The sequence below is a fragment of the Haplochromis burtoni genome, unplaced genomic scaffold (assembly GCF_018398535.1).
Source record: "Haplochromis burtoni strain Fernald_Lab_line unplaced genomic scaffold, NCSU_Asbu1 Contig_134, whole genome shotgun sequence".
NCBI classification, from domain to species: Eukaryota; Metazoa; Chordata; class Actinopteri; order Cichliformes; family Cichlidae; genus Haplochromis; species Haplochromis burtoni.
This window is the reverse complement of record NW_024582495.1, coordinates 1,067,409-1,091,064: the sequence shown is the minus strand read 5'-3', so window position 1 is coordinate 1,091,064 and position 23,656 is coordinate 1,067,409. Positions and strand designations below refer to the sequence as shown.

General features: G+C 42.7%; 2 protein-coding genes across 6 annotated transcripts; one reads left to right on the top strand and one right to left on the bottom strand.

The window, feature by feature from the left end:
- The first annotated feature begins 37 nt into the window (after nt 1–37).
- On the top strand, nt 38–4,869 carry LOC102294083 (wiskott-Aldrich syndrome protein homolog). Of its 3 annotated transcripts, none has more exons than XM_014336259.2 (11): nt 38–348; nt 1,097–1,237; nt 1,329–1,415; nt 1,553–1,649; nt 2,005–2,034; nt 2,124–2,159; nt 2,268–2,466; nt 2,583–2,761; nt 2,887–3,485; nt 3,622–3,733; nt 4,596–4,869. In XM_014336259.2, the coding sequence occupies exons 2-11, from the start codon at nt 1,100–1,102 to the stop codon at nt 4,652–4,654; spliced, it is 1,536 nt and encodes a 511-aa protein (XP_014191745.2). In that variant the 5' UTR covers nt 38–348; nt 1,097–1,099; the 3' UTR covers nt 4,655–4,869. The 3 variants fall into 3 exon arrangements, with proteins under 3 accessions (XP_014191745.2, XP_014191744.2, XP_042080232.1); XM_014336258.2 differs by having other exon boundaries at nt 38–355; XM_042224298.1 differs by having other exon boundaries at nt 38–1,237.
- Nucleotides 4,870–4,885: 16 nt separating this feature from the next.
- LOC102294372 (semaphorin-3F) lies at nt 4,886–16,770 on the bottom strand. Of its 3 annotated transcripts, none has more exons than XM_014336262.2 (19): nt 14,859–16,770; nt 13,175–13,291; nt 12,931–13,067; nt 9,891–10,051; nt 9,706–9,768; nt 9,485–9,604; nt 9,209–9,302; nt 8,982–9,101; nt 8,718–8,863; nt 8,512–8,626; nt 8,350–8,419; nt 8,040–8,184; nt 7,690–7,912; nt 7,496–7,584; nt 7,354–7,395; nt 7,086–7,243; nt 6,924–6,991; nt 6,704–6,831; nt 4,886–6,308 (listed from the first exon to the last, which is right to left on the bottom strand). In XM_014336262.2, the coding sequence occupies exons 3-19, from the start codon at nt 13,028–13,030 to the stop codon at nt 5,931–5,933; spliced, it is 2,220 nt and encodes a 739-aa protein (XP_014191748.1). In that variant the 5' UTR covers nt 13,031–13,067; nt 13,175–13,291; nt 14,859–16,770; the 3' UTR covers nt 4,886–5,930. The 3 variants fall into 3 exon arrangements, with proteins under 3 accessions (XP_014191748.1, XP_014191746.1, XP_014191747.1); XM_014336260.2 differs by having other exon boundaries at nt 13,175–13,273; XM_014336261.2 differs by having other exon boundaries at nt 13,175–13,268.
- Nucleotides 16,771–23,656: the final 6,886 nt, after the last annotated feature.

Genomic DNA, 23,656 nt, shown 5'->3' with positions numbered 1-23,656 from the left:
ACTTGAGGAGGAGAGATATAACATTGCACTTCCTCCTTCTGAAAATGGAAGTAACACGTTTGTGCTCTGGGTCTGAGCGAGAGAAGAAAAAATGTGGTCGTTCGTTTCCGGCTTTGAGTTGATGTGTGCAAAGAAGGGAGAAGAGAAACTTCCTTGACTGTAGAGCTAACTATAGAGAGTATTCTGTTGCAAGGGCGCTTGTTCAAATGCCGTGCATACAGTAGTTTAGGATAACCGGTTTTATCACAGGACTATGAGTCGTGGATCTAAAACTAAAACAGAGAGCACTCAAAGCTTTCTGCTGAGCCCACAGGAGAATGACAAGCTGGAGGAGCTGCTGGGCAGAAGGTGTGCTGTAAGTTCTTAGCTGACCCGGGAGGGGATTACCAACTGAAAGAATGTCGCTCTGCTTTATCTGTCTTGACTTGTATCCTTTTCGTTAAAAGCGTTTACCTCAAAAGAAGGCGGCGTACACTGGAGTACACATTATTCTAATTGATGCACAGTTTAACAATGGGTTGAGGACTGTTATACTTTTAACACAGCATTGTTGTACCATCATTTTCTCAACTCTCTTTTGGCAGATTATTTTCTTAATGCTTTTAGTCGCTTTATTTTTGGTCCATTTGAAGGCCTGTCTTATTTTACTCTATATTTTTGAAATCTATTGATAGTTTTTGTGAATTCAAGCATTATTTGCTGACATTAGGTCATCAAAAAGTAGGTAGCTGTAACAGGAAATGGTGGCTGAACCAATTCTTCCTCTGCTGTCAGAATTAGTCACTATGCTCAGCTTTGGCCTTGTTCAGTTCTTGCTTTTGGCCTCTGAGGTAAACAATAGCGTTTACAGTTGTGACCCCGCCATAATAACAAAACACTAGATGTGCACAAGCTACACATTTTAATTGCGTAGAAGGCTGCATTGAAAAACTAGGAGCATCACAAACTTTAAGCCTTATCTGAACAAATGAAAGCAGATGAGGAAGTTTATTCTCACTGCAAAGCTGCAAATTTACATATGAACTGTAATAAAGAGCTCTCAAGTTTCCTATCAGCTCTGAGCTCTTTTCATTGTCTGTCTTGTCTATGTGTTCAGTCCATGGCCACCGCAGTCGTACAGCTGTTCATGGCTCTACCTAACAGTTCATCCATGTGGAGCTTGCAGCACACTGGGGTGGCCTGTTTCGTCAAAGACAACCCTCAGCGCTCCTATTTCATACGGATGTTTGATTTAAAGGTAACCCCCTACATAATGGGTCCCGTATTAGATAGCTTAGATTAAGTTTCTAATCTCACAAGACTGACATATTAATTCACTCTTTTTACAGGTCGGGAGTATGGTTTGGGAGCAGGAGCTCTACAACCAAATTGTGTACTCAGCCCCAAAGCAATTCTTTCATACCTTTCCTGCTGATGTAAGCACACCCCTTGTTTTAGCTCATCTTAAAGCTGTAATTATGATGTGATGTGGTGCAATTACTTCTGGTGTAATCATCACTATAGGTCAAAAATCATCATTCCTGATTCTGTGTGCGTTTGTTATACACTGTAGGACTGCCAGGTCGGACTGAACTTCTGTGATCTGCAGGAAGCAGACTTATTCCAAACTGCTGTTCAGGAAAAAATCAACCAAAGAAACACCCGTCAAGGTCAGTGAGGCCACAGCCTTTCACTGCTTTGATGTCTCATTTTAGAATTGGAAAGCAAAGAATACATTTGAAATATTATGGTTACCACTTACTCACAATTTATTTGTGTATAGATGGTTTGAGATTAATATATATGTTTGAGAAAGCACTGTGGGGGAAAAACAAACAAACATTAAAATCACACTAAATGAGGAAGTTTTTTTTTAATTTTTATCAAGTACCCTATTCTAGTACTCTTAGAAAAAAATCGCTTCCAGGCTGATACGTGGTTATATGTGAAATAACAAGTCGTTCATTTGTTTCAACGGCTGTGTGTGGGGTTTATGCAAAATGGTTTCTCTCACCTCTCTCACAGATAAGAAACAGCGCCCCCCGCACACTAGTGGTAAGATGGCAAAAACTTCAAAACAGTATGCTGTGTAAACGTGGCAAACTGTAGTGCTACATATAATTTTCTGTTTTCTTTCACTGCAGACAGAAGTTCCCTGCCTCCACTCCCACCTGAAAAAGGTGTGCAACTGCTGTCTTTGCTGTGTACCTTTTACTATTGATACATAAAATGAAACATACTAGGAACATATTAACCAGTGTGCTAATCTGGACGTCTTCCAAAAACAGGACCTAGTGGCCCTCCTTCTTTTCACATGGCCACAGTGGACATTCAAAACCCAGATATCCAGTCTTCACGCTATCGCTCGGTGCCTACACCTGCTGCTGCCTCTGCTGCGACGGGCAAAGGAAAGAAGGACAAGAAGAAGAAGCAGAAAAAAGGCCCCAAGCTCTCCAAAGCAGACATAGGAGCACCTAGTGGATTTAAGTGAGTGTATGACTCGCTGAAAATGAAGTTTTATCAGAGGTTTTAGAGCAATGTTCATATTTTGTTGTTTAAATTTAACTTCAATAAACTGTTTCCTTCTTCTTTCCTTCCGTCAGGCATGTAAGTCATGTGGGGTGGGACCCTAACAACCTGGACCCTGACCTGATGCGGCTGCTGTCTCAAGCTGGCATTAGTGAAGCTGAAATGAGGGATGAAAGAACCTCTCAGCTCATCTATAATGTAATTGAACAGTCAGGAGGGATGGAGGCAGTCAAAAGGGAGGTGAACAAATCAGGTTAGACTCTCACTGCCTCGTTTTTGACTCAGTTAACTATCTCACTGTTCCAAACAGGCTGATCTCGTTGTTAAACCGTGGATGAGTTGTAATATATGTTTATACCTTCTTCCACTCAATTGTAGCTACAGGACCTCCACCTCCTCCACCTGGCAGACAGGGGCCCCTCCCTCCGCTACCAGGCTCTAGCCCCTCTGCTCCAACCCCTCCACCCCAGCGAGGCCGTTCTGGCCCCCTGCCTCCCATTCCAGGTCATTCACAGCGAGCAGGCCCGCCTCCCCAGCCACCTCCTTCTCGTGGATCTTTACCACCCCCTCCTCCATCGAGCCGAAGCGGCCCTCCGCCACCCCCGCCATCACATGCTCCACCTCCTCCATCTTCAAGGTCTCCTCATGCCCCACCTCCCATGTCTTCCCACGGCGCTCCTCCTCCTCCACCACCAAGCCAGCGCTCCGCAGGTTTTCCACCTCCTCCTGTCCCGTCTACACCCAGCAGAGGGGTTGGTGGTGGAGGAGGAGGAGGAGGAGGAGGAGGGGGAGGGGGCCCACCTCCTCCTCCTCCACCACCACCACCGCCACCTCCCCAAACTTCAGTTTCTTCAGATTTCCCTCCTCCTCCTCCCATATCTGGCGGTGCACCGCGACCTACTTCCGCTTCTGTTGGTGGAGGAGACAGCAGAGGAGCTTTGCTGGATCAGATCCGACTCGGGAAAAAACTGAGAAATGTAAAGAAACTCGGCTTTCTCAAGAACATCTGTTACATAAGTCAAACGTCTTGATTTTCATGCTGCAACATGCCGAGATATTTGTAGAGCGTACTGACGTTTACATTTTGTCCTCCTGTGGTGTCGTGTATTACAGGTAACAGACGACCCTAATCCAGCTCCACCTGCATCAGCAGAGTCAGGTGAAGGCATTGTCGGTGCTCTCATGATGGTCATGCAGAAGAGAAGCAAAGTCATCCATTCCTCTGGTAAATATTACACTACCAGTAACATCTTTTTATGTACACTCTGGTCTCTTTATTAGGTACACCTGTCCAGCTGCTTATTAATGCAAATATCTAATCATCCAATCTCATAGCACTAAATCAGTACATTTAGGCATGTAGATGTAGGCAAGACCACCTACTGAAGCTCAAACTGAGCATCAGGATAATGAAGAAAGGTGATTTAAGTAAGCGGATATGACATGTTTTGGTGTTGGTGCCGAATGGGCTGGTCAGTGTTGCATAAACCGCTGATATACTGATGTTTTCCTGCACAATCATCTCTGGTTCACGTACAATCGTCTGAGAAAGAAAATATCAGGAAGTTATTTGGATGAACTGCTGGATAGCAGGAGCAAACCTCTGGGCAAACATGTCTCGTTAAAGTTAGAGGAGAATGGCCAGACTGCTTTGAGCTGTTAGGAAGGCAGCAGTAACAGAAATACTCACTAGCTGCATTCAAGGTTGGAGCATCTCTGAACACATCCAAACTCCAATCTTGAAGAAGATGAGCTGCAGCAGCAGTAGACCACACTAGGCATCACTTCCCAGGCTCTGATCTCATTCCAATAGCTCACCTTTGTAATGTGGTGGAACAGGAGATTTGCGTCATGGATGTGAAGCTGACAAATCTGCAGGAACTGTATGATGCTATCATGCAAATATGGATCAAAATTTCTGTGAAATCTTTCCAGTAACTTGCTGAAAAACTAAAGCAGTTCTGAAGGAAAAAGGGGGTCCAAACCAGTAGGAGCTAGGTGTACCTAATAAAGTGGTGCGTGAGTGTATGCATGCATGAGTTAAACCATCAGAGCTACAAACACTTTATATTTGTTCTGTCTTTCAGATGAAAGTGAAGATGACGGTGGGGATGACGATGATGATGACGATGAATGGGATGACTGATCTAGCTGTTCTTGTTTTTTGTGAATTTTCCACTTGCTTGAGTTCTGATGTTTGTTTTAACCCCATGAACTGTTACACTGTTACATGCGATGATCTGTTACAGATTTGTTAACTGCAAACTGGAGTATAGCTTGGATATGTGATAAAGTACTGTTTGTAGGGGATTCGTAAAAAAAAATGAAATAAAATGAAAGAAATATTTCAATATGAAAGATCGAAAGGAACAAATTGATGAGAATTCTGAAATGCTTATATTTTTTTCTAACACTTCCAGTGTAGGATTCATCAGCATCACAACACATAGCAGAGGTGAAAAGCGGCTCCGAGTGGAAAATATGCTTAAAGAGCCATTTAAAAAAAGAGACAAACCCAAAAACCAACCTGTGACTACAGCTTATGACAGAACACCAACAATACTAAATCTGAGCCAGTTTCGTTCCCATTTTTATAACATACTATACATAAAAAAAGTAGGTTCCTGTATCATATTCTCAAACGTCTGTGCAAAAATCCCCAGTTCCCTCAAATACCACCACCTACAAAGTGCATGACTGGAAGAACACTGTACGCTATACATAGCCTCAATACTCACATACTGTAGGTCACTAATGCACAGGACAGTAAGGGAGTCATTGTATGACAAAATCCAATGGAATTAGCTTAACATAAAACAATACACCTTACAAACATCGTAACACACCAGAAAACAGAACAGTTAAATGTACAACTTGCAACAAACAACAACAGTACGCATGCAAAATATGCATTCATGTCATCGTTATGCAAGAGCAATCCAATGACTGCATCACGACCTTATATATTATATTCACAATCAATATATTACATTTCTGTTTCAAGATACTTAAAAGAGAACATACTTGTGTTTTTGCATGTTGGAGCCCGTTAGCTATATCTTACATATACTTTACATCACAGTCATTCTTTGTCCAAATCAACACCAAAGTGTGTGTGAAATATGTGATCAACCCCAATGTGCAGTCTGTTATTCATTCATTTTTTTTAACCACATTGGTAATACAGCTGTGTTTTGGAGAATAGAAATGTATGCTACAACTTAGAATGTGGTCATCAGTAGTGTAAAATATATTTCATATGTATTTACTGGGCTGGCGTTTGCAAAACCACCAATACACGTTAAGGACAGAAAGACAGCATCGCCTGCCTAATGAATAGAAGTGACACCCAAAGATGTGTCAAATGAAAGTCCACCATAAAGTCTATACAGGCCAGTGCCGGACAGTGTTGGTCCCGTCTCCTAGCCGAGCCCTTGGTCCTGGCTTTCTGTGTGCCTGCGGCTGGTGCGCTTACGCTGCTGCTGCTGTTTGGGACTGATTTGTTCCCAGTAGGACTGACAGTACTGGTTGATCAGTCTAATCTCAGGCGGGAATGGTGTAGAGGCGAGGGAGGACTGCGAGTATGGCCGTGTCTGATGGGTTTTTGGCTCTTCGTCCTCGTCTTGAGCGGTGAGAGCTAAAACGATGTCTCGGTCAAGGATGCGCAGCGCAATGCGGGTCACCGTGTGTTTAAAGTTGTTTTCAGTGGCGAGGCAGTGGTAGAGCCCAGCGTCTGTTTGGTTGAGAGACTTCAGAAGGATGCCGTGGTTGGTCTTAACAACCCCTCCGGCACGGTTGAGCTGAAGGAAAAAGGGTGAAACAGCAGATAAGTCAAAGAAAGGGAACAAGTTTAAATAATAATTTTAAATAATAGGGCAAATAATTGTCCTGTGGAAACACAGAAACAGCCTCTTATATAAAAGGTAGCAAAATGCACGTGTTCTTATTTTAATATGTAAAATTATTTTGCTTTATATACACAGGGTCTGCTGTTGCTTACAGCATTGTGTGGCTATTTCTAAGCTGGAAGAAGGGACTTTTTTTCTTTGTTGCCAGTGATCACAAACCTCGATACTTACTGGAAAAAAATAAACTCTCAGCAATAAAAGCAATAAAGATAGTTACCAAAAAGTGAAGTGATTCCTTTTGCATCTTAAAAAAAAAAGGAAAAAGAAAAAAGATTGCTCTTCCTCACCACTTTCCTCTTTCCTTCTCTCTGGAAGAGCCACTTTACTGTGGCCTGGGGAGAACGAGGCTGACACTCCAAGAAGGTGCTGCTGCCCTCTACTCCAAACTGCACTGTCTCTCTCAGACGTTTCTCAACTGGACATTTTAGATGGTAAAAAAAAATAAAGTTAAAAAAATGCTAAATTTTGAAGTTTACATCATTTTAAAGACACATAAAATTGCCACACCTTTGGCGTTAAAGCCTCTGCACTGCCTCAGCGGGTCGCCGTGTTTAACGTCCTGTCTTCTGCTTCTCCTGAGACAGAATTCAAATTCAAATTCATTGAAATTTGACGTTATATTGTCACATCCTTACTTTATAGTATAGAGGTTTATGAGACGTCCCTAACCTTTTGGTTGATGGCGTGAAAGCAGAGCAACTCTCTCCATCCCAGGCACAGTAGGGGTCCCGAGCCAGACAGCAGTCAGAGCAGGCCCTGCCGTACACCCCGCAGCGGTGAAGCGACACTTGGGTCAGCCCTGCATCTGATGACACGTACAGCTGTTGCTGTGGCAACAAAAGCAAAAAAAACAAACAAAAAACTCAGCAAGTGTCTGTGGGGCATTTGTTTTAATACATGCATAGAAATGTATATGACCAGGTTAGATTTGTCTTACTCTTTTAGATGATATTTTCATAGTCTTGACTGGTGCTCTGGTCTAAAAATGTATTAAAAAAAGAAAAATGTAAAAATAAATGACCCCTTTTCTTAGAACACACTGCACTGTGTAGTTTTTAGGACCACACGTTTAGACATACCCGAAAAACCTCCACTTCCTCTAGTGTCAACTCCTCCATGCTCGTTGGGTCCTTAGGCAAAACTATTACCTTTTGCACAGTGCCTCGATCTAGAAGTATGAATGAATTATGATCAAAAACAACATTTGCATGAAAAAAAAAGAAAGAAATCAACTTCAACCGAGCATGTGCAATCATCCCTGAAGTTGTCTCACCTGTCCCCAGGAAGAGCACTTCATAGCGCCCATCAACAGCATCCACCTGATCCACCACCAGGGCAGTGTACCTATAGTCCACACCAGTTCTCACCACCAGGGGGCGGCGATGGATAGGATAAACTGAATGAAACATGAGGGGATGGGCTCTGATGAAATTCACAGCCTCATCTGAAAAGTTCTTTGAGGATCGGATACCAGGAGTGAAGGTTCCTCCCGGACACTGGGTGGAAAAAAAAAAGGAGGGGAGATTTCGTGTGCATCATCTGGTGACTTCCTTTTGATTTAAATTTCAGCATCTGGGTTTTATTCCATTGTGTCATTTTGGACATTACGTGACAGAAACCTACCGTTCCAGGCCTTGGGTAGGGAATCTTGCCAGTGTACTCTGTCCATTGATAATTATGGCCATGTTTGTGGGCAAACGGTCCGTTGAATACGTTGCGGATATCAGCCATCGAGTAAACACAGACTGCTGATCCCTTGAACACAGAGCTTGAGCACAAACAGACAATTAAGGTAATAAGTAGAGGTAGGAGACAGCTTGCACCCTACCCATGAAATTAAGTTATGTCCACAAAAATGTGTGAAAATAAAAACTGAGTTAATGAGATTGAATGAGAAGTGAATTCATTGGGCGAGTCTCCAAATATGTCTCACCCTGCTGTAGTGAAGAGAGCGTACACCATAGGGTTTCGTTCATCCTGCGTTGGCTGTATAAACACATCCCCTATTAAAAGAATGACATGCAAATCAATAACGCTATAGGCAAGTTATAATGCAACCAGTTTAAACACAGTGCTTATTTTATTATGACTTTACGTAGTTCGTCAAATCGTGTCTCCACCCCGTCTTCTCCTATCACCGAACAGATAAGACGAGCCTTCAGGAACGTCGTCCAGCGGTTCACCAGGGACTTCTGTCCTCCTTCGTCATTCTAGACAGGAAAGAAATTAGGTCAATGCATTTTATATTAAAAAGGTGAGCTGCTTATAGTTTCACAGCTTGCGCAGTGTGCTTTGGCTCACCAGACACACTCTTCCCACCCTGGCTAAAACAGTGGGACTCGCCCCGCCGCTGGAGTCTAGACTCTTCTCTCGGAAAAAGAAGTACAGTTTGTCGTCATTCTTTTCTGCACTGTCAGGGATCTGCTGGATTCGAATAAACACAGGCTCTGGAGGATAAAAACAGATAAGCAGAGAGAGGATTGAGGCAAGTGGTTGTCAAAAAAATGAACGGAGCAATAACCTGTAATCAGTAATATTTACCTACTCAGACCCACACTTACTCACCGTTGAGCCATCTGGAGTCATACTGCTCTGTCCTGATTGCCGTTCTTCCTCCCATGGTCCTAAACACAGCAGCATCTGTACTCATGAAGTCGATATGTACCCCTGCATATAGATTACCATCTGCACAGGTGGGACAGTAAAAAAACAGGGTGGTAAAACAGTAGCTTAAGGAGTTTGAGAAGGAATTTAGTGGGTTTTTTTCTGGCTATAAATCAGTCATGTCTTACTGATCAAAACTGCAACATTCTCCTGTTTGGGATCATAGGAACATTTTCCCTTCCCCGAATCCACATACCCAGGGACCAGCCTAAACAGGTAGTCCTGCAGAGGCAGATTAGATAGTCAGTATGCATGAAAATAGACCGCTAAGACATCACAAGGGAGCATGGGAAATCATAAACAAATCAGCGCCCCGGGTGGTAGCTGTGAAATATTTAGCGAGGACAAAGCTGGGGGGGTTTTGCTGTAAATGCCTCTAAGGGAACGGTAATCGTCTTGTTCACCTCTGCCCTCCAGCCTCTGTTGATGAATGTGCAGATGGGTTGGTACGCTCCTGTTCCACAAGTGTAGAGGTGGGTGCGGTTCCACGGCTCTATCAACCGCACAAAGTTGGCACATTCACCCTGACAAAGGAGAGTAAGACAAATGGAATCCAAACACTGTATCTTGAAAGCAGGAGCCTCCAACTTTTTTGAAAGAACAGGATGTAAATACTTGACGCTACCTGTTTTCCCTTTCCTGTCATCTGACATTCTCCCTTTCTCTTAGCAGATGCTGGCCAGTGGATCTGTTGTTCCAAAAGCACAAATAGCCCCAAACAGTGAATTATTAAGGATCAATGCACTCTGAGACTAAATACCACATACCAAATGGCAGAGCGGATTTAGGAAGAAAGGAATTTATACACACTATGAGTGGCTCCTTGTTAACATTGTGCATGTCCAGAGCCACCAGGTACTCCCGGCTGCCCAAGTACAGACGTCCCTGGTCCTGATCCATCAGAAGTACACGGTAATCGCTGGTATTGAAGGTGAAGCTGAAGGGTCGTGCCGCTCTTGTGTCCATCAGTTCTGTTTGGAAAGTGTTGCCAGTTTGTTAAAAAATAATTACAACTTCGCCACTCGGAAAAACCAGCGTCATGTGGAGAAAATCCAGTCATATTATTCCTTTTATGCTTTTACCATGTTTCATTACAGACTTGGATGAACTTATGGTCCCTTAAACAGCATACTTCTCACTTGTGTGCAGGAAAATGTGTGTCACAGATTAAATATAACTCAACTTAGAGCATTTTAGGAAACATTTTCGCTTTTAAGATCTTAATATTTTATGCGTCCTGGCTGTCTGATTGAGTTTAAGGCACCGCGTGCCCTGTGGAGTTAGACGAAAAAGCGAGTCCCTTAGGAAACACGGTCAGTGGAACTCACGGCTAATTCTTAAGATCAGATTTGTGTTCAGCAGAGCGTAACCTGTTAAGACATGCAGTGAAAAATGTTTCCCCCTTTTTTGTTCTCCTGAAAACCCCGATTAGGCTATTTTCATCTGCCGCAAGACAAATGGACTCTACTGTGGAGGACTTTACTTCTGAAAGTTTCCATTCTTTCATCTAACAACTAGTTTAAACACATACAAAGTAAGACTCGCTCATACATCTGTGGCATGTGCAAAATTCTGACCACCATATGTGCACACTGTGACATGGCGCACTCATGGTAAAGACAGCAGGATTATATATTGACAAATGTTCACAGAGACCCTTAGAAGTGGGCTTACAGGGAATCAAGAGGAAGCACAATCTCTATTTACATCAAAGCACCTTCCATTTTCTTTTTGAGGCCCGTGTTAACAGGATGCAGTCAAGGTGTAACAAAAATAAGCTATGCAATCGGATCTCCGGGCAACATGGGATGGAGTCTCAGAGGTGGGACGAGGTCTGGTTCTGTTCCCAAGAGGTAAACACAGGATAACAAGCTTCTGGACAAGCGCCACATCACTGGGTCATAGTGGATTCACTGAACAGGCTAAATGTAGAAACACCACACCCCTATACATGTCTCCATTCTCCAAAAATAGCAAACAATGTACTGCCATCATCTGGTAAACATTCAGCAAACACTTACCCCCTGACAACATTCTGACACTGACAGGGAAACACTGGGAAGGACACACAATTCAAGTATGAAGCCACAGCTGGGCCACTATGAGCTCTCGTGTTACAGCTTGACAACATATTGTCACTAAGGCACTAATGACTGCTGCCATTTACTGTAGTCCCAGACGTCTCTCGAGTATGAGCTAACTGCTGACAGCACTGCGAGGGCATAAGATTCTAAAACATGGCTTCAGTTACACTGCCGATTCTTCTCTCTAGCAACACTAATTCAACCGATTTACAGTTATTCCCATTTCGGCGCTTATGACTGATACAACTTCCCAGCAGCAGGGAAGTCAGTGTAGTGTTCCTTTCCTCTCCAGGCCTCCTGTACCCCCAGAGTGTCACTCAGCCCGGCTCATTCGTTCAGAAGAGTCACATGTCCTCCAGCCTCCTCAAAAACCTCCTCCACAGGCGCCTCAAGGGAACAAAGAGACTCGCTGTCACAAACAATGAACAATAAATCCTTGGAGTCGCAGAAAAGAATTGCAGAGTAAATCCAACTTTTTTCTTTTCCTTTTTTTGTTTGGTATTAGGGGGAAGGGTGACTTAAGTCTGCGAACGTACTCTTACGAACAATCTAGCGTTCACCTTTCAGCTCCTACAAACATCCTCCTGAAAGTGAAATTGTCAAGGACAGCTCCTGACAGATGTGAATTCCTTTTTCTGAGAGGAACACGATCAAGTTCAAGACCGAGCTTGCGCAACTGGTCAGACTTCTACTTTGTTCAAACTGCTGCAAAAACTCACTGGTATGTATAAGCTGTTTACCAAAAGGGGATTAGCGTTAAAAGTCACGCAAAAATGCACAGCAATTACTTTCTCGAGCCCCAAATGGAAAGTGTCTCCGTATGCAAAAGCTGTCAACAGCGTGTCTTTGGTGTTACAAAATCAGCTGAATTCAAAACAGCACCGGCTATAAAGCACAGATCCCGTGATTAGTTCACCTCTAATCTGCCTCAGGTGGCTTTTCTTGAAATTGTACCAAATCATAAATGTTTCCCATTAAATCGCTGCACTAGAAGAACATAATGAAGCAAGCATGTCAGCACTGCCTAGACCTGACCTGCAAACAGAAGGTCCTGACTCAACTCCACATGAAAGCGCTCGGGAACGTTATAAATCTCACTCACACCTCTAATTCTCACTTACACGAAGTTCAGGTGTGATGCCCGCATGTGTGTGTTTGTGTGTCTTTCTGCGAGTTTAAGTGACAACATGATAGGGATGCAGAAAATACCTGTAATCATCCGACATTGTTTGGATCAAAGGTGTCTTCCACATATTTGTAACACGAATCTCTGCTATTATAGTTAATGACGACAGGGAACAGACAACACGGGAAAATCCCAAACACCTGCGAAAAAAAGCTTCAAAGAAAACACTATCTGCCCCATCTCAAATCTACTCTGGCTTTCAAAAAGGTCATGATCAAATTTCAGCTGTTTCCTTCTTGTGTCAGACCGTCAGACGTCAAAAAACAAAGAACTGACAGGCCACACTGTAGTGCGTGTGGATTTCAGGGTGTGGGGACAAATTGTTGAAGGGCACTACCAGTATCCACACGTAATATCCACCTTTTGTTTTCAGCGTTGCACAGTTTGACGTGTGGCAGGAAATACGTTCTTTACATATGCATGAAAAGGAAATAGAACCGCTAGTTCGGATGCGCGCGTGGGTGTATGGGTGAGTTTTTGCGCAAGCGAGTGGCTTTGCGGGAGAAACCAAAAAAGTACAATAAACTATTACGATAATCCCCGCTGACAGAAGAGTTCTAGTTAATCTGGACGAACTCACCTTTAAAGGAGAGGCGAACCCGAGGAGCAGACTGCTGCACGCCCAAGCTTCTGCAAACACAGAGGGCCAAAAGGAGGAGCTGGGCTCCAGATGCTGTCATGGTAACAGTCACGCAGGTAGCCCACAGAGATCTAAATCTGGACGAAAAGAAGAAAGACGAATGAACTATTATTATAGAGTGCCCCATGAGAAATGGGAGACATAAAAAGAAAGAAGGGAGGACAGGCAAGCTAGTCTCTCTCACTTTCTCTGATCTCTCTGATCAGAAGTTTGGCCTGCAGCCTTCCAAGGCAAGACGTCTCGTTTGGCAGGAGAGAACAACGTCCAAATCTTCGCACCTGCGCTGGAAAATATGACAGGCCTATTATTTATTTAGAGTGTAAGCGTAGTGAGTTATGTGTCAAGACTGTATAATAATACTTGTAAGTATACAGTCAGTTGGAAAAAGAAGACTAATGCCTTGTGGTCTTCATCTTGTACACATTACAGTTTGTTTTGCATAAATTTTGCCCATGTTTCTTTTAGAAAACTGTATCAAAAAGATGATGAAGATGCCCATCAATGAGTCCCTCTGGTTTTCCCTCAGTCTTTTCAACAAAGCATGTCAGTGTACTTTCAGGAGCTGAGAAATGAAATATATGACAGTTCAAAGACACAGGTAGTCCTGGCCGAAACAATTTCTGACAGTTTAGGGGTGTTGAAACGTAGCCTAACTGTTAGACCTTAACTCAGACATTTATTATGCATCTGCACTTTGCTTTGAGAGGATCCCATATAAATTATGAATACTAAAAGCTGAGTCCATAACATCCATTAAATTGTCTCCCTGAAGGTGTGCCTTGCTCGGGCTATAAGCTATCCCTCGGGCTTTTTCACCCCCTCCTTATGACATCCGTGTAGCCGAGGCCTCCAGTGCACATGGTACAAGCCTGGAAATGAGTTATTCATGGTCAAAAATGGGGTGGGATTTCACAAAAGGTTTTGTTTTTTTGTTTTTTTTTTCACAATAAGCCACTCATTTATCTGACACACATAATAAAAAAAATTATGCTGCCATAAAAAAGCTGATGAAACTGAAATGACTGACATGGTAAGAATTTAGAAATTTAAAACAGAAGCTGCTGGGAATACCTCACAGTCTTCTTGGCATATTCACACAATTGCTATATTTACGCACCATGGGAGCTTGATTCCTATTCGCTTTTATCAAACCTCGTATATTACTTGCTAATAACCCGTCATGCACCGTGAGATATTTGAAATGAGGTAGAGACCAATGAAAATACAAAGGTGTGAGATTTTTTTTTGTAGTCAGCCCATGTAACATTAACATTATGACTTTATAAATAAAAACATGATATACAAAATATTAATAATAAACTGATACTGACAAATAATTAGAAAACATATTTGACCCTAATTTGAATACATAATGTCTATGACCTGCTGACTCTGAAGTCTACATTTAACCTACCAATATTTAGATGAAGATGGAAAAAATAATTAAAGGGTGAGTCTACTTGAAATGCCTTAAAAATATCGTTACAAATGCAATTAGTGGTTGTTACTAAACCATTATATTGAGCCCGAGGGACTACATGTTCGAGATGGCCTGATTTTCGTGGTATTTGTACAAGTGGCGGCACTCCTGCTGGTTTTCTGTGCTTGGGTGGGATCAGCAGTAGAGATTAAAGTTCTGCTGTGTTATTATATGGTTTCCATTTAAAGAAAAATAATAATAATTACAGGATTTCTATAACCTTGTTCTTTTTTCGGGAGGAGTGCGCGCTTACCTGTGAACTCAACATCCAGAAATAGGAGCCGTGGGCTACAAATGCGTGCACTCCAGTCATCTGCCATCCAGACCACGCTACAGAGTAACCAAACCTGAGTTAAAAGTTAAACCAGAGAGAAGTTAAATGTCCTACCTTTGATACCGGGCTTTCGGGAAAGCCGCCGTGCCTTTCAGATCCCAAACTTGCGGGATGTTACCGCTGCACTCCTCGCGTTTTGCGCCTCGGAGCTGAGCTGGAAAATCTCTGTCAGCAGCTCTGCGCAGGCATAAAACAATCCGATAGGTTTGCTAATTCCTCTTCTGAGGAAAAACCGAAGGCTAATCGGTCGCCATTGACCAAAGGCATTCACTCAACATATTTTTTTTTTTTAAAAAGGAGGAGGAGAAGGAGGAGGGGGAAACAACTAATCCTTTAACGCCTTTTCCACTCTTTCCAAAAAAAAAAGAAGGAGAGAGAGAAAAAAGTTTAAACCTGGATGGCAACAACCATCACCGTGATGTGATCGAGATGTTGGTCCGCTGATCCGTAAAAGTGAGTTTGGAGGTGACTGAGTGAGATTCAAGTGACCAGGTGCAGGTGTTGGGAGAGTGTATGCCCCGCTGTCCTCTCCCTTCTGTTCTTTCCCCACCCAGCCTTCGCTCTCCTGTTGGCCCACAGCAGCATTGGACCAAACCTCTTGGTACACCATATGGGTATGTTAACCCTATCACTGCTGCTGAGTTAAACTCACCGCTCCACTCTGCTGTAAACTGCAACTAATCTAGGATCAGTCTAATTATTTTAGAATGCTTAAATTATTGCGTATTTTATGGAAACTGTGAAGGGCATACAGTCACTGTTGAATGTTTTTTTCTTTTTCATTTTTAGTTTCTTTGAGGCACCAGAAGGGCCACAGACTATTCTTACACATGATGCAGGGACTGAAATTTACTATTAAGCATCTAGGAGTCGGGTCTGCTACTAGGACAATGTCACCATTACTTTTCAGAGCCAGGTCAGCCGAAAAAGATTCCAGGGATTCCTCTCTGGCTGGCTCCAGCGCTCATGACAACAGTGACAAAGCAACCAGAAAGGGGGGGAGGACTGAATGTAAAGGACATCCATCCTTTTAACGGAGCCTTGAGCTTGAAATTAAAACAGCTTTTAGGGCGCCTCTCATCATTGCCGGCTTTGTGGAGAGCCCTGACGCAGTGTGGCGCACTAAAGACACAAAAGCAGACAGTGAGTGTATTCTGAGCAACAGCCCTGTAAGACAGTAAAATAAAATAAACCCATGAGGTGATGTGGTGTGCCAGTGTGTAAAAGGTCACATGGTGGGGGCAGTTCTTGGCAAAGCCTCAGAACACTCTAATCTTCAACGCTTAAATCTATCTTTAATGCACGTTTTCTGGTTTGATTCCTCATCACACCAGCAGAGTATGTGAAATCACTGACCTTATCAGAAGCTGGGTATCAGCCACATGTGATCTACAGGCGGCAAAGTGTGTCAAAATGTATCCAGGAGAGCGCCTTTGTTTCCTGCCCCACTGGAGGCATCCTTCTGTTTCCAGTTGCGGAAATGACTCATGACTGTGTGCCGGGTTCAAGTTTCCATGTGCTGTCAACTTTGGCCATGGACACCAATAAACTGACCAGCTCCACCCTTCACAAGCACTCATTAACGTCATTTGTACAGTATCTTTCACTGCATCATCCTGTGTTCTTATCTCCCCAGCATTCATGCACTGCTGCCTCAACTTGCTAAAGTCATAGCAACAGCCCCTCACTGAGTGTTGCAGTTGGTATTTTTGCTCTGTGTACGTGAGTCTATCCCTGTTAACTCCAGCATGATGGATGATTTTGTTGGAGACAGACTGTAGGATTAGGAAACAACATTGGCTGGTTTTCTGGTCCACAAAAAGCCCCCCTCAAGTGGCTCTTCTTCCCTAATGGATAGGTAATGTGAAATGTGAGGTAGACATTGATCCCTGTAGGCCAACCAAAAACTCCTGGTGAATCCTGGGACCTCAGACCCATCAATCATTTCCAGAGCCAGGGTATTGTCCCCGCAAGGAAAGACAACCTATTATTTTAACCCCCTGATGGGTTTTCATGCAGTGTATTGATGAACTGAAGAGTGTCTGAACATGCCAGCGGCTCTGAGGCATGTCCAGGGCATCGCCATTACATGAAATCACCTTAAGAAGAAATTATAGGGTAGAGAAAATAAGACTATAAGACATTCACAAGAATTGTTTGCCCTGTGTTCAGTGACAAAGCTTTCCACGCAGATTAACAAGCCTTGCAATTATTATCTTACAGGTCCGAAAAAATGTAAACATCACAATGGATGAAAAGAGAGCAGGTGCTGTGCGACACTCACGAACTTCACACACCAGTGATTATCAAAGGAGAACAACTTTGGAAAACATCTTTGACATGAAGGGTGCATACGTGGCGCACATTCCAGACACAGCCTGCTCACCACACAGCGGATTGGGAATGAGGTGAGTGCAGACTTTTAGTGCAAACACTCTACAAACATAATGTAGCTTCGGCTTCTTTGAGATGGAGCACCGTCTGCAGTCGTCCAACATGCCACGTGTCTACAGGGCCAGCCAGCCCGCCATCTGCCTTGAAGACAAGACTGGCACTTTCCCTTGTAATAAAACGCAGCTGGGAGATTCAACAGCTGCTGAAGAAGAGCTCTTTCCAAATAACAAGGGGTATGTGCGTGCGTGTGTGTGTGGTTGGCAGGGAGGGTAGCTGTATATCAAAAGAGGATAGTGAGGATGTAAGCAGATGAGTGCAAGCACAGTCCCCGTGTCTTAAAAGGTAGACCTGTCAGCACTCTTTGAAAAGTCTTTGGTAATAGCTGGTTAATGGTTAAGTGTCCCAGTGGGAGAAAAACAGTTCAAAATGTTATTTGTTTTGAGTATTTATGACTCGAGCTCTATCTTAACCTCTGCCACAGACATTGTTTGCGCTAAGAGAATTAGTGAAAAATGTGGCAAGCTGAACAAAGTGAGAATACAGTGCATGCGGGTCTTTCTTTGACAGATAAATTTGTATGCCGGCGCACATGCATACAGTGTGTGCATGTCGGCACGGAGACACAAACTCGCGCGCGTTCGCGTCTGCTGCTCGAATTGAAATTAAATTGATTTCTCTTATCTCCGTCCACACCCTTGCTCCCTGCTCTCTTCGCACATATCCTTGAGACACCAGACTCCAGGTGAATTTCAATGTCAAAGACACAAAAGGTAACGCAGAAGCTGCAATCTGTTCATTCTGTCAAGAAGTTGTGTGTGTGTGTGTAGGTGTGCGCGTGCACTCGTGTGCGTGTGTCTACAGTACGTGCAGTGTGATTGGTTGGGGATAGGCCTATTCATCTGTCTGGTGTGATCGTGGCTCTGTAACTGGGCCTAGGCGTGAGTATGCACTCTGTGATCTCCCAGATAAGAGTCATCCATCTGCTGTGTGTATCTGTCAGGGCCCGGGCAGCCCTGCTTATCACTGCACTCATCCATTTCCCTCAGTCATACTCACTCCATTCTCTTCTCATTTTAGCTGTTCTCTCTGCTGCACTACTGAAATGCTGTGCTTCATCTTGATTATCTGACGAGCAGTGGATCCCGCTCGCGTTAAAAACCCGAAGGCGTGTTTATGTGACGCGCGGCTCCTGCAAAAGCGTGCGTGCACCCCAAAGCGTGCACATCGAATGAAAGCTTCGCAAACAGCACTACAAGACCTACATTTGCAGACACACACTCACACACAGGTAGTTGTTATTCAAGGAGGCCTATCTCACACCGTCAGATTATCCACTATTGATGAGCCTCAGAGAGCAGCTCATGCCCCTTTTTTGTACACATTGCAGGAGAAAAAATAACCTCCCCCACATTAATCACAGATGAGGAATTAGCTCCCGTGTGTTGTTCTTTCATTTTTTTTGTCACCGTTAATCGGCCTGAGATTCTTAAGATGCACTGAAAAAAAAGCGAAGAACATGAAGCAGCATGACAAGATGATTTGTGTACAGTATCAACAAGAGCTCAACCCAGGCTAGTGTAGTTTACGCCGGAGAATCCATTTAGGATTTTGCCACCCCACACATAACAAAGGCTTCACAGACTACCCTCAGACCACAAAGCAGCCTGAGGATGGTTTTACCCTCCCAGCAATCTGTACTTAGTTTGTCACAATCAATATTGTAGGAACCAACCTCATTATTAATTCATAGTCATGAAAACATGTGGTGCTCTGAGATAGGCCAAAAAAAACTACTTCAAAGAGGAGACAAACACTGTTTCACATGGGATCACTTCATGTGGCCATAATGTGTTTCATCATCAGTATTAATAGTATAGGCCCATCCTAGACCGCATACCCCGGGTGCTGCTACAACAGGACAGGTTTTCGCTAGTGGAATATTTATAGCTGTGCATTAAAAGTGGAATCAGGGGTTTAAGTGTACCATTGCAACAGCACTGCTGGTCCTTTGTCTGGGCCTGTCTAAAAATGTCTTGCCCGTGGCTATTTGCAGTGCTACATTTGAAATGTCAGTGATAACAAACACTGCCGTCAAATCAAAGTTGGAATACAATAAAGAACAGCTGTATCTCAGCGGGTCTTCTTTGATTCTTCCCGTCAAGATGCAAGTGCTGCAGCCAAACATATCTGAGATCACTTTAATAAGTCACACATCTATAACTTATTAGAAGCGGTTCGTGTTCGTGCGAGACAGCTGAGGGAAGACTTAATCATTTCTCATTTCTACACACCTAATAGCCTAAATACTGCTGTCAAATTTGGCTGTTTATGAGATATTAGATTCACTCATTTAAAACAAAAAAATTGACAGCTATTCTAACAATAGATTGGCTTAACCACACTGCCATCTTGTGGCTATTTTATTATCATTATGAAATCCTTTGTTTAACTCTTTCCACCTTGGAAACTTACTAGAGGGCAAGCCTTGTTTCTATGAACTGAGTGGTTTCTGTCTTGTTTTAATGCTACTTAAAGAACAAAGAGGCTGAGTGTGCATCAGAAGGTAGTGAGGGTGATCCCTGTCTATGCAGTTTATTGGGACTACTCTTGGAAAAACCCAGAACCTATTCTAATGGTTATAAAACCACTTTTTTATTAATGAATACTGAGTTGTCAAAGCTCATCTTTAAAAGGTACAGGAGAGGTGATCAAATGCCGTCTTTATGGAAAGAAGAGCTAAACAGTCTTATTGAGATCTGGAACCTTTTTTAAAGGCAGACTGATATACAATAACCTCAGTAATGTGCAGAAGTTTTGGACCACTCATCATTTCTTTACACTTTGTTTCTAAGCAGCCAGGCGTGCTTGTCATTTCTAAGTTGGCCTTGAGCAATAACACCACAATTTCTGAAGGTCTCTCACAGTTTTTCTTTAATAGTATTTTGCACCACCAAGGTGTTTCTCAAAGAGCTGTTAGCTGAACACTTGAGGAAACTGGACAAGCGATCAAATCAATGATGAATCCAAATTAGATATTTTTGGTTCACTATGTACAGAAGAGATCAAGAGGGAGAAACAACAGTGAATGTCTCCATCCATCTGTAAACATGGTGGAGGCTCTGTCATGGTTTGGGGTTGCATTTCAGCCAGTAGTGTTGAGGATCTCTTCAAACTTGATGGAATCATAAAAGTACTTATTGGGAAAGTGTCAGTGGCTTCAGTCGTGGATTGGCCTCCCTAGAGCCAGTATCGAAATAGTGTGGAATCAGACTGAAAACAAAAGACAAGCCAGCTAACATCCAAGGAAGAGCTTTGGGAGAATTGTACAAACTCGTTTTTTTCCTTTTTGTACTGTATTTGCATGTACATTTGCACATTTTCTTGGCAAAATGCAAAGAGGGCGATTTAAATCTTTTTCTCAGAAGTGTACTTGCACAACAATACAGGCACACAAACACAAAGAAACACATTATACATGGTCAGAATTAAAAGCAGGTGCAAGTGTGTCACCGAGTGCATTTGTATGCATCAGAGGATCTGAACCCAGATGTTACAGGCTCGATGTGAATAAGAGGAAGAGAGATATCCAGTGACTAGATGTTGTAAATATTATATATTTATGTTTTTAAGATTTTTTTTTTTTTATTGCGTGGTGGGGCAGTGAAGAGGAACAGGTAAGAAAATATTTAAGAAGCCAAACACATAGCAGCAATTAAATACATTTAGGTATATATAGATATGATCAAGACGAGGATCAGAATGGTGATTTAAGTGACTCAAGTGAGTTGTTAGTGGCAGATGGGCTGGTCTGATATCTGAAATTGCACATCAACTGGGAGTTTCCCACACAACCATCTCTAGGGTTTACAAAGAATGGTCTGAAAAAGAAACGATCCAGTGAGTGGCATCTCCACTGGTGAAAAACTGGTCAGACAAGAATGGCTAAACTAATTTGAGATAAGTGCAACTCCTGTCAGCAGAAACAGAGAAGTGGGTGCTACAAGTGCTACAATTCACACAGAGGTTCACCATAAATTGCTGAATAGAAGACTAGAAAATGTTGCCTGGTCTCATGAGCCTCAATTTCTGCTTCAACATTTGGACGGTAGGGTCAAAATCTGGAGTAAACAACATTCACCCCGCCTTATATCAGAGGCTCAGGCTAGTGGTGGTAGTGTCATGATGTGAGGGGTGTTTTCTTGCCAGACTTTGAGCCCCTTAGTAACAACCGAATACTGTGTAAACACCACAGCATACCAGGATTTTTTTGCTGAAAAAGTCCATCCCATTTTGACCAAAGTGTACCCATCTTCTGATGAGTCGCACCAAGTAAAAAGATCTCAAACTGGGATCTTGAACACGATAAAGACCTCATTGTACTCAAACGTCCTCCAGAGTCGACAGATCTGAAGCCATAAAGAGCACCTATGGAATGTGGTGGAACGGCAGATTCAGATCACGATGTGCAGCCGATAAATCCACAGCAACCGTGTGATGCTATCGTGTCGATACAAATCAAAACCTCTGGGAAATCTTTCCTGCACTTTATTGAATCTGTGCATGAAGAATTAAGCCAGCTTTTAATGCAAACAGGGGTAAAACCTGGTACTAACCAGGTATACCTAAAGAAGTGGCCAGTGAGTGTATATTTGGGCATAAACTCCACAATAGATAACAAACATTTTCTCTAGCACAGCGGTCCCCAACCGTTTTTGCGCCACGGACCGGTTTATGTCCGACAATATTTTCACAGACTTTCCTTTAAGGCAGGGATCTCCAACTCCAGGCCTCGAGGGCCGGTGTCCTGCAGGTTTTAGATCTCACCCTGGGTCAACACACCTGAATCAAATGATTAGTTCATTACCAGGCCTCTGGAGAACTACAAGACATGTTGAATCAGCTGTGTTGGATCAAGGACACATCTAAAACCTGCAGGACATCGGCCCTCGAGGCCTGGAGTTGGAGACCCCTGCTTTAAGGTGTTGCAGGAAAATACAACAAAATAAAACCGGTACCGGTACCAAAAAAAAAAAAAGATGATTTATTCATAACACACGGAAAAAGACCCAGGGAAACAGAGTTAACGATAAAAACCAATAAAACCCCTGAAAACCATCCATGTCACACCCGAGCCTCAACTCTCGCGGCCCGGTACCAAACGACTCACACATCGGTACTGGTCCGTGGCCCGGGTGTTGGGGACTGGGGATCTAGCATATGTCAACCACACAGACAAAGTGAAACAACTGTCTATTTTATTAGGTCTGAGCAAAAACTTGACATTTATCTTTAAAACAAAAAAAGAAAAAAAATTACCCAAAACAACAAACAAGTAGGTATCTGTAACTACAGTGTTCTATAAAACACAGCACACAAAATATAACCTTCTGATCATGTTTATGAAAAACCCTCCAGATTATTTGATAAATTTATCCATGGATTAAACATGTTTTGCCTTATCCAAAAGACAACGCAGAAGTATTATTTACAGGTTCCTTGCTAAGAAAAGTAAGCAATACAAATACTAGCTTTGTTACAGTGCACCCCATCTGTTGCTGTGAATTTAACATTTACTAACACTGTGCGCAGAAAATTACTTCCCCCCCCACACGGCCTTGTAAGGAATATAATCACTTCATCTTATATTTCGTGCTCACAGGCATGCCATAATTTGGATTTGTAGAAAAACAAAGTAATAAATACCATCATTTTAAGCAGATAACACAAACCTTAAACACGTTACATTAGATTAAACCTTCAATGATTTAGAAAGTAAATTTCAAATTAAGTTAAAATCTAAAAGAAAATCAAATATCAAAACTCTTCTTACTCAAGGAGTGCTTTACAAAAATCCACAAAAACGTCAAACTACGCAATGATTTTAAACACCAGAGATGGTTTACAGACTGCTGATGGAGGCTGGTGTGTAGCAAGACAGGACACGTAGAGTAGGGGAGAAAGAAAAACCCGAAACAAAACACAGGTAGTCTATTAAAACAATAATTGTTCCTACTTACTACAGTAGAGTACACGTTTCTTTATACACAACCGACAATAACCAGAGTGTGTAAATGTCTGAAAAGTCAGCACGGTTCTTTCAACGCGACTACCGCCATGATCATCCCTGAGAACAAATTTTGGTTCAGTACTCAGTGCATCTAAAATGTACTGTAACTATATCAAATTTAAACTGTGACATATTTGCTTTGTCACATGTCGATTCCTAAAAAGCCCAGAAAACAAACAAACAAAAGAAAAGCCCAAATGTGACAAGATTGCTAATAAAGCCTCTGAAGGCTTCACTGTTATTTGAAGAATATGCAATGCAAAGTTTTATGCCACCAAATAGGGGCAATCAGAAAACTCACCTACACGCGTACAGGTTGTAGTACAATGCTCTTTAAATCGAAAAACAGTAGAAGAACCAGGAGGCATAATATGCCCAAGAATCTGCTTAG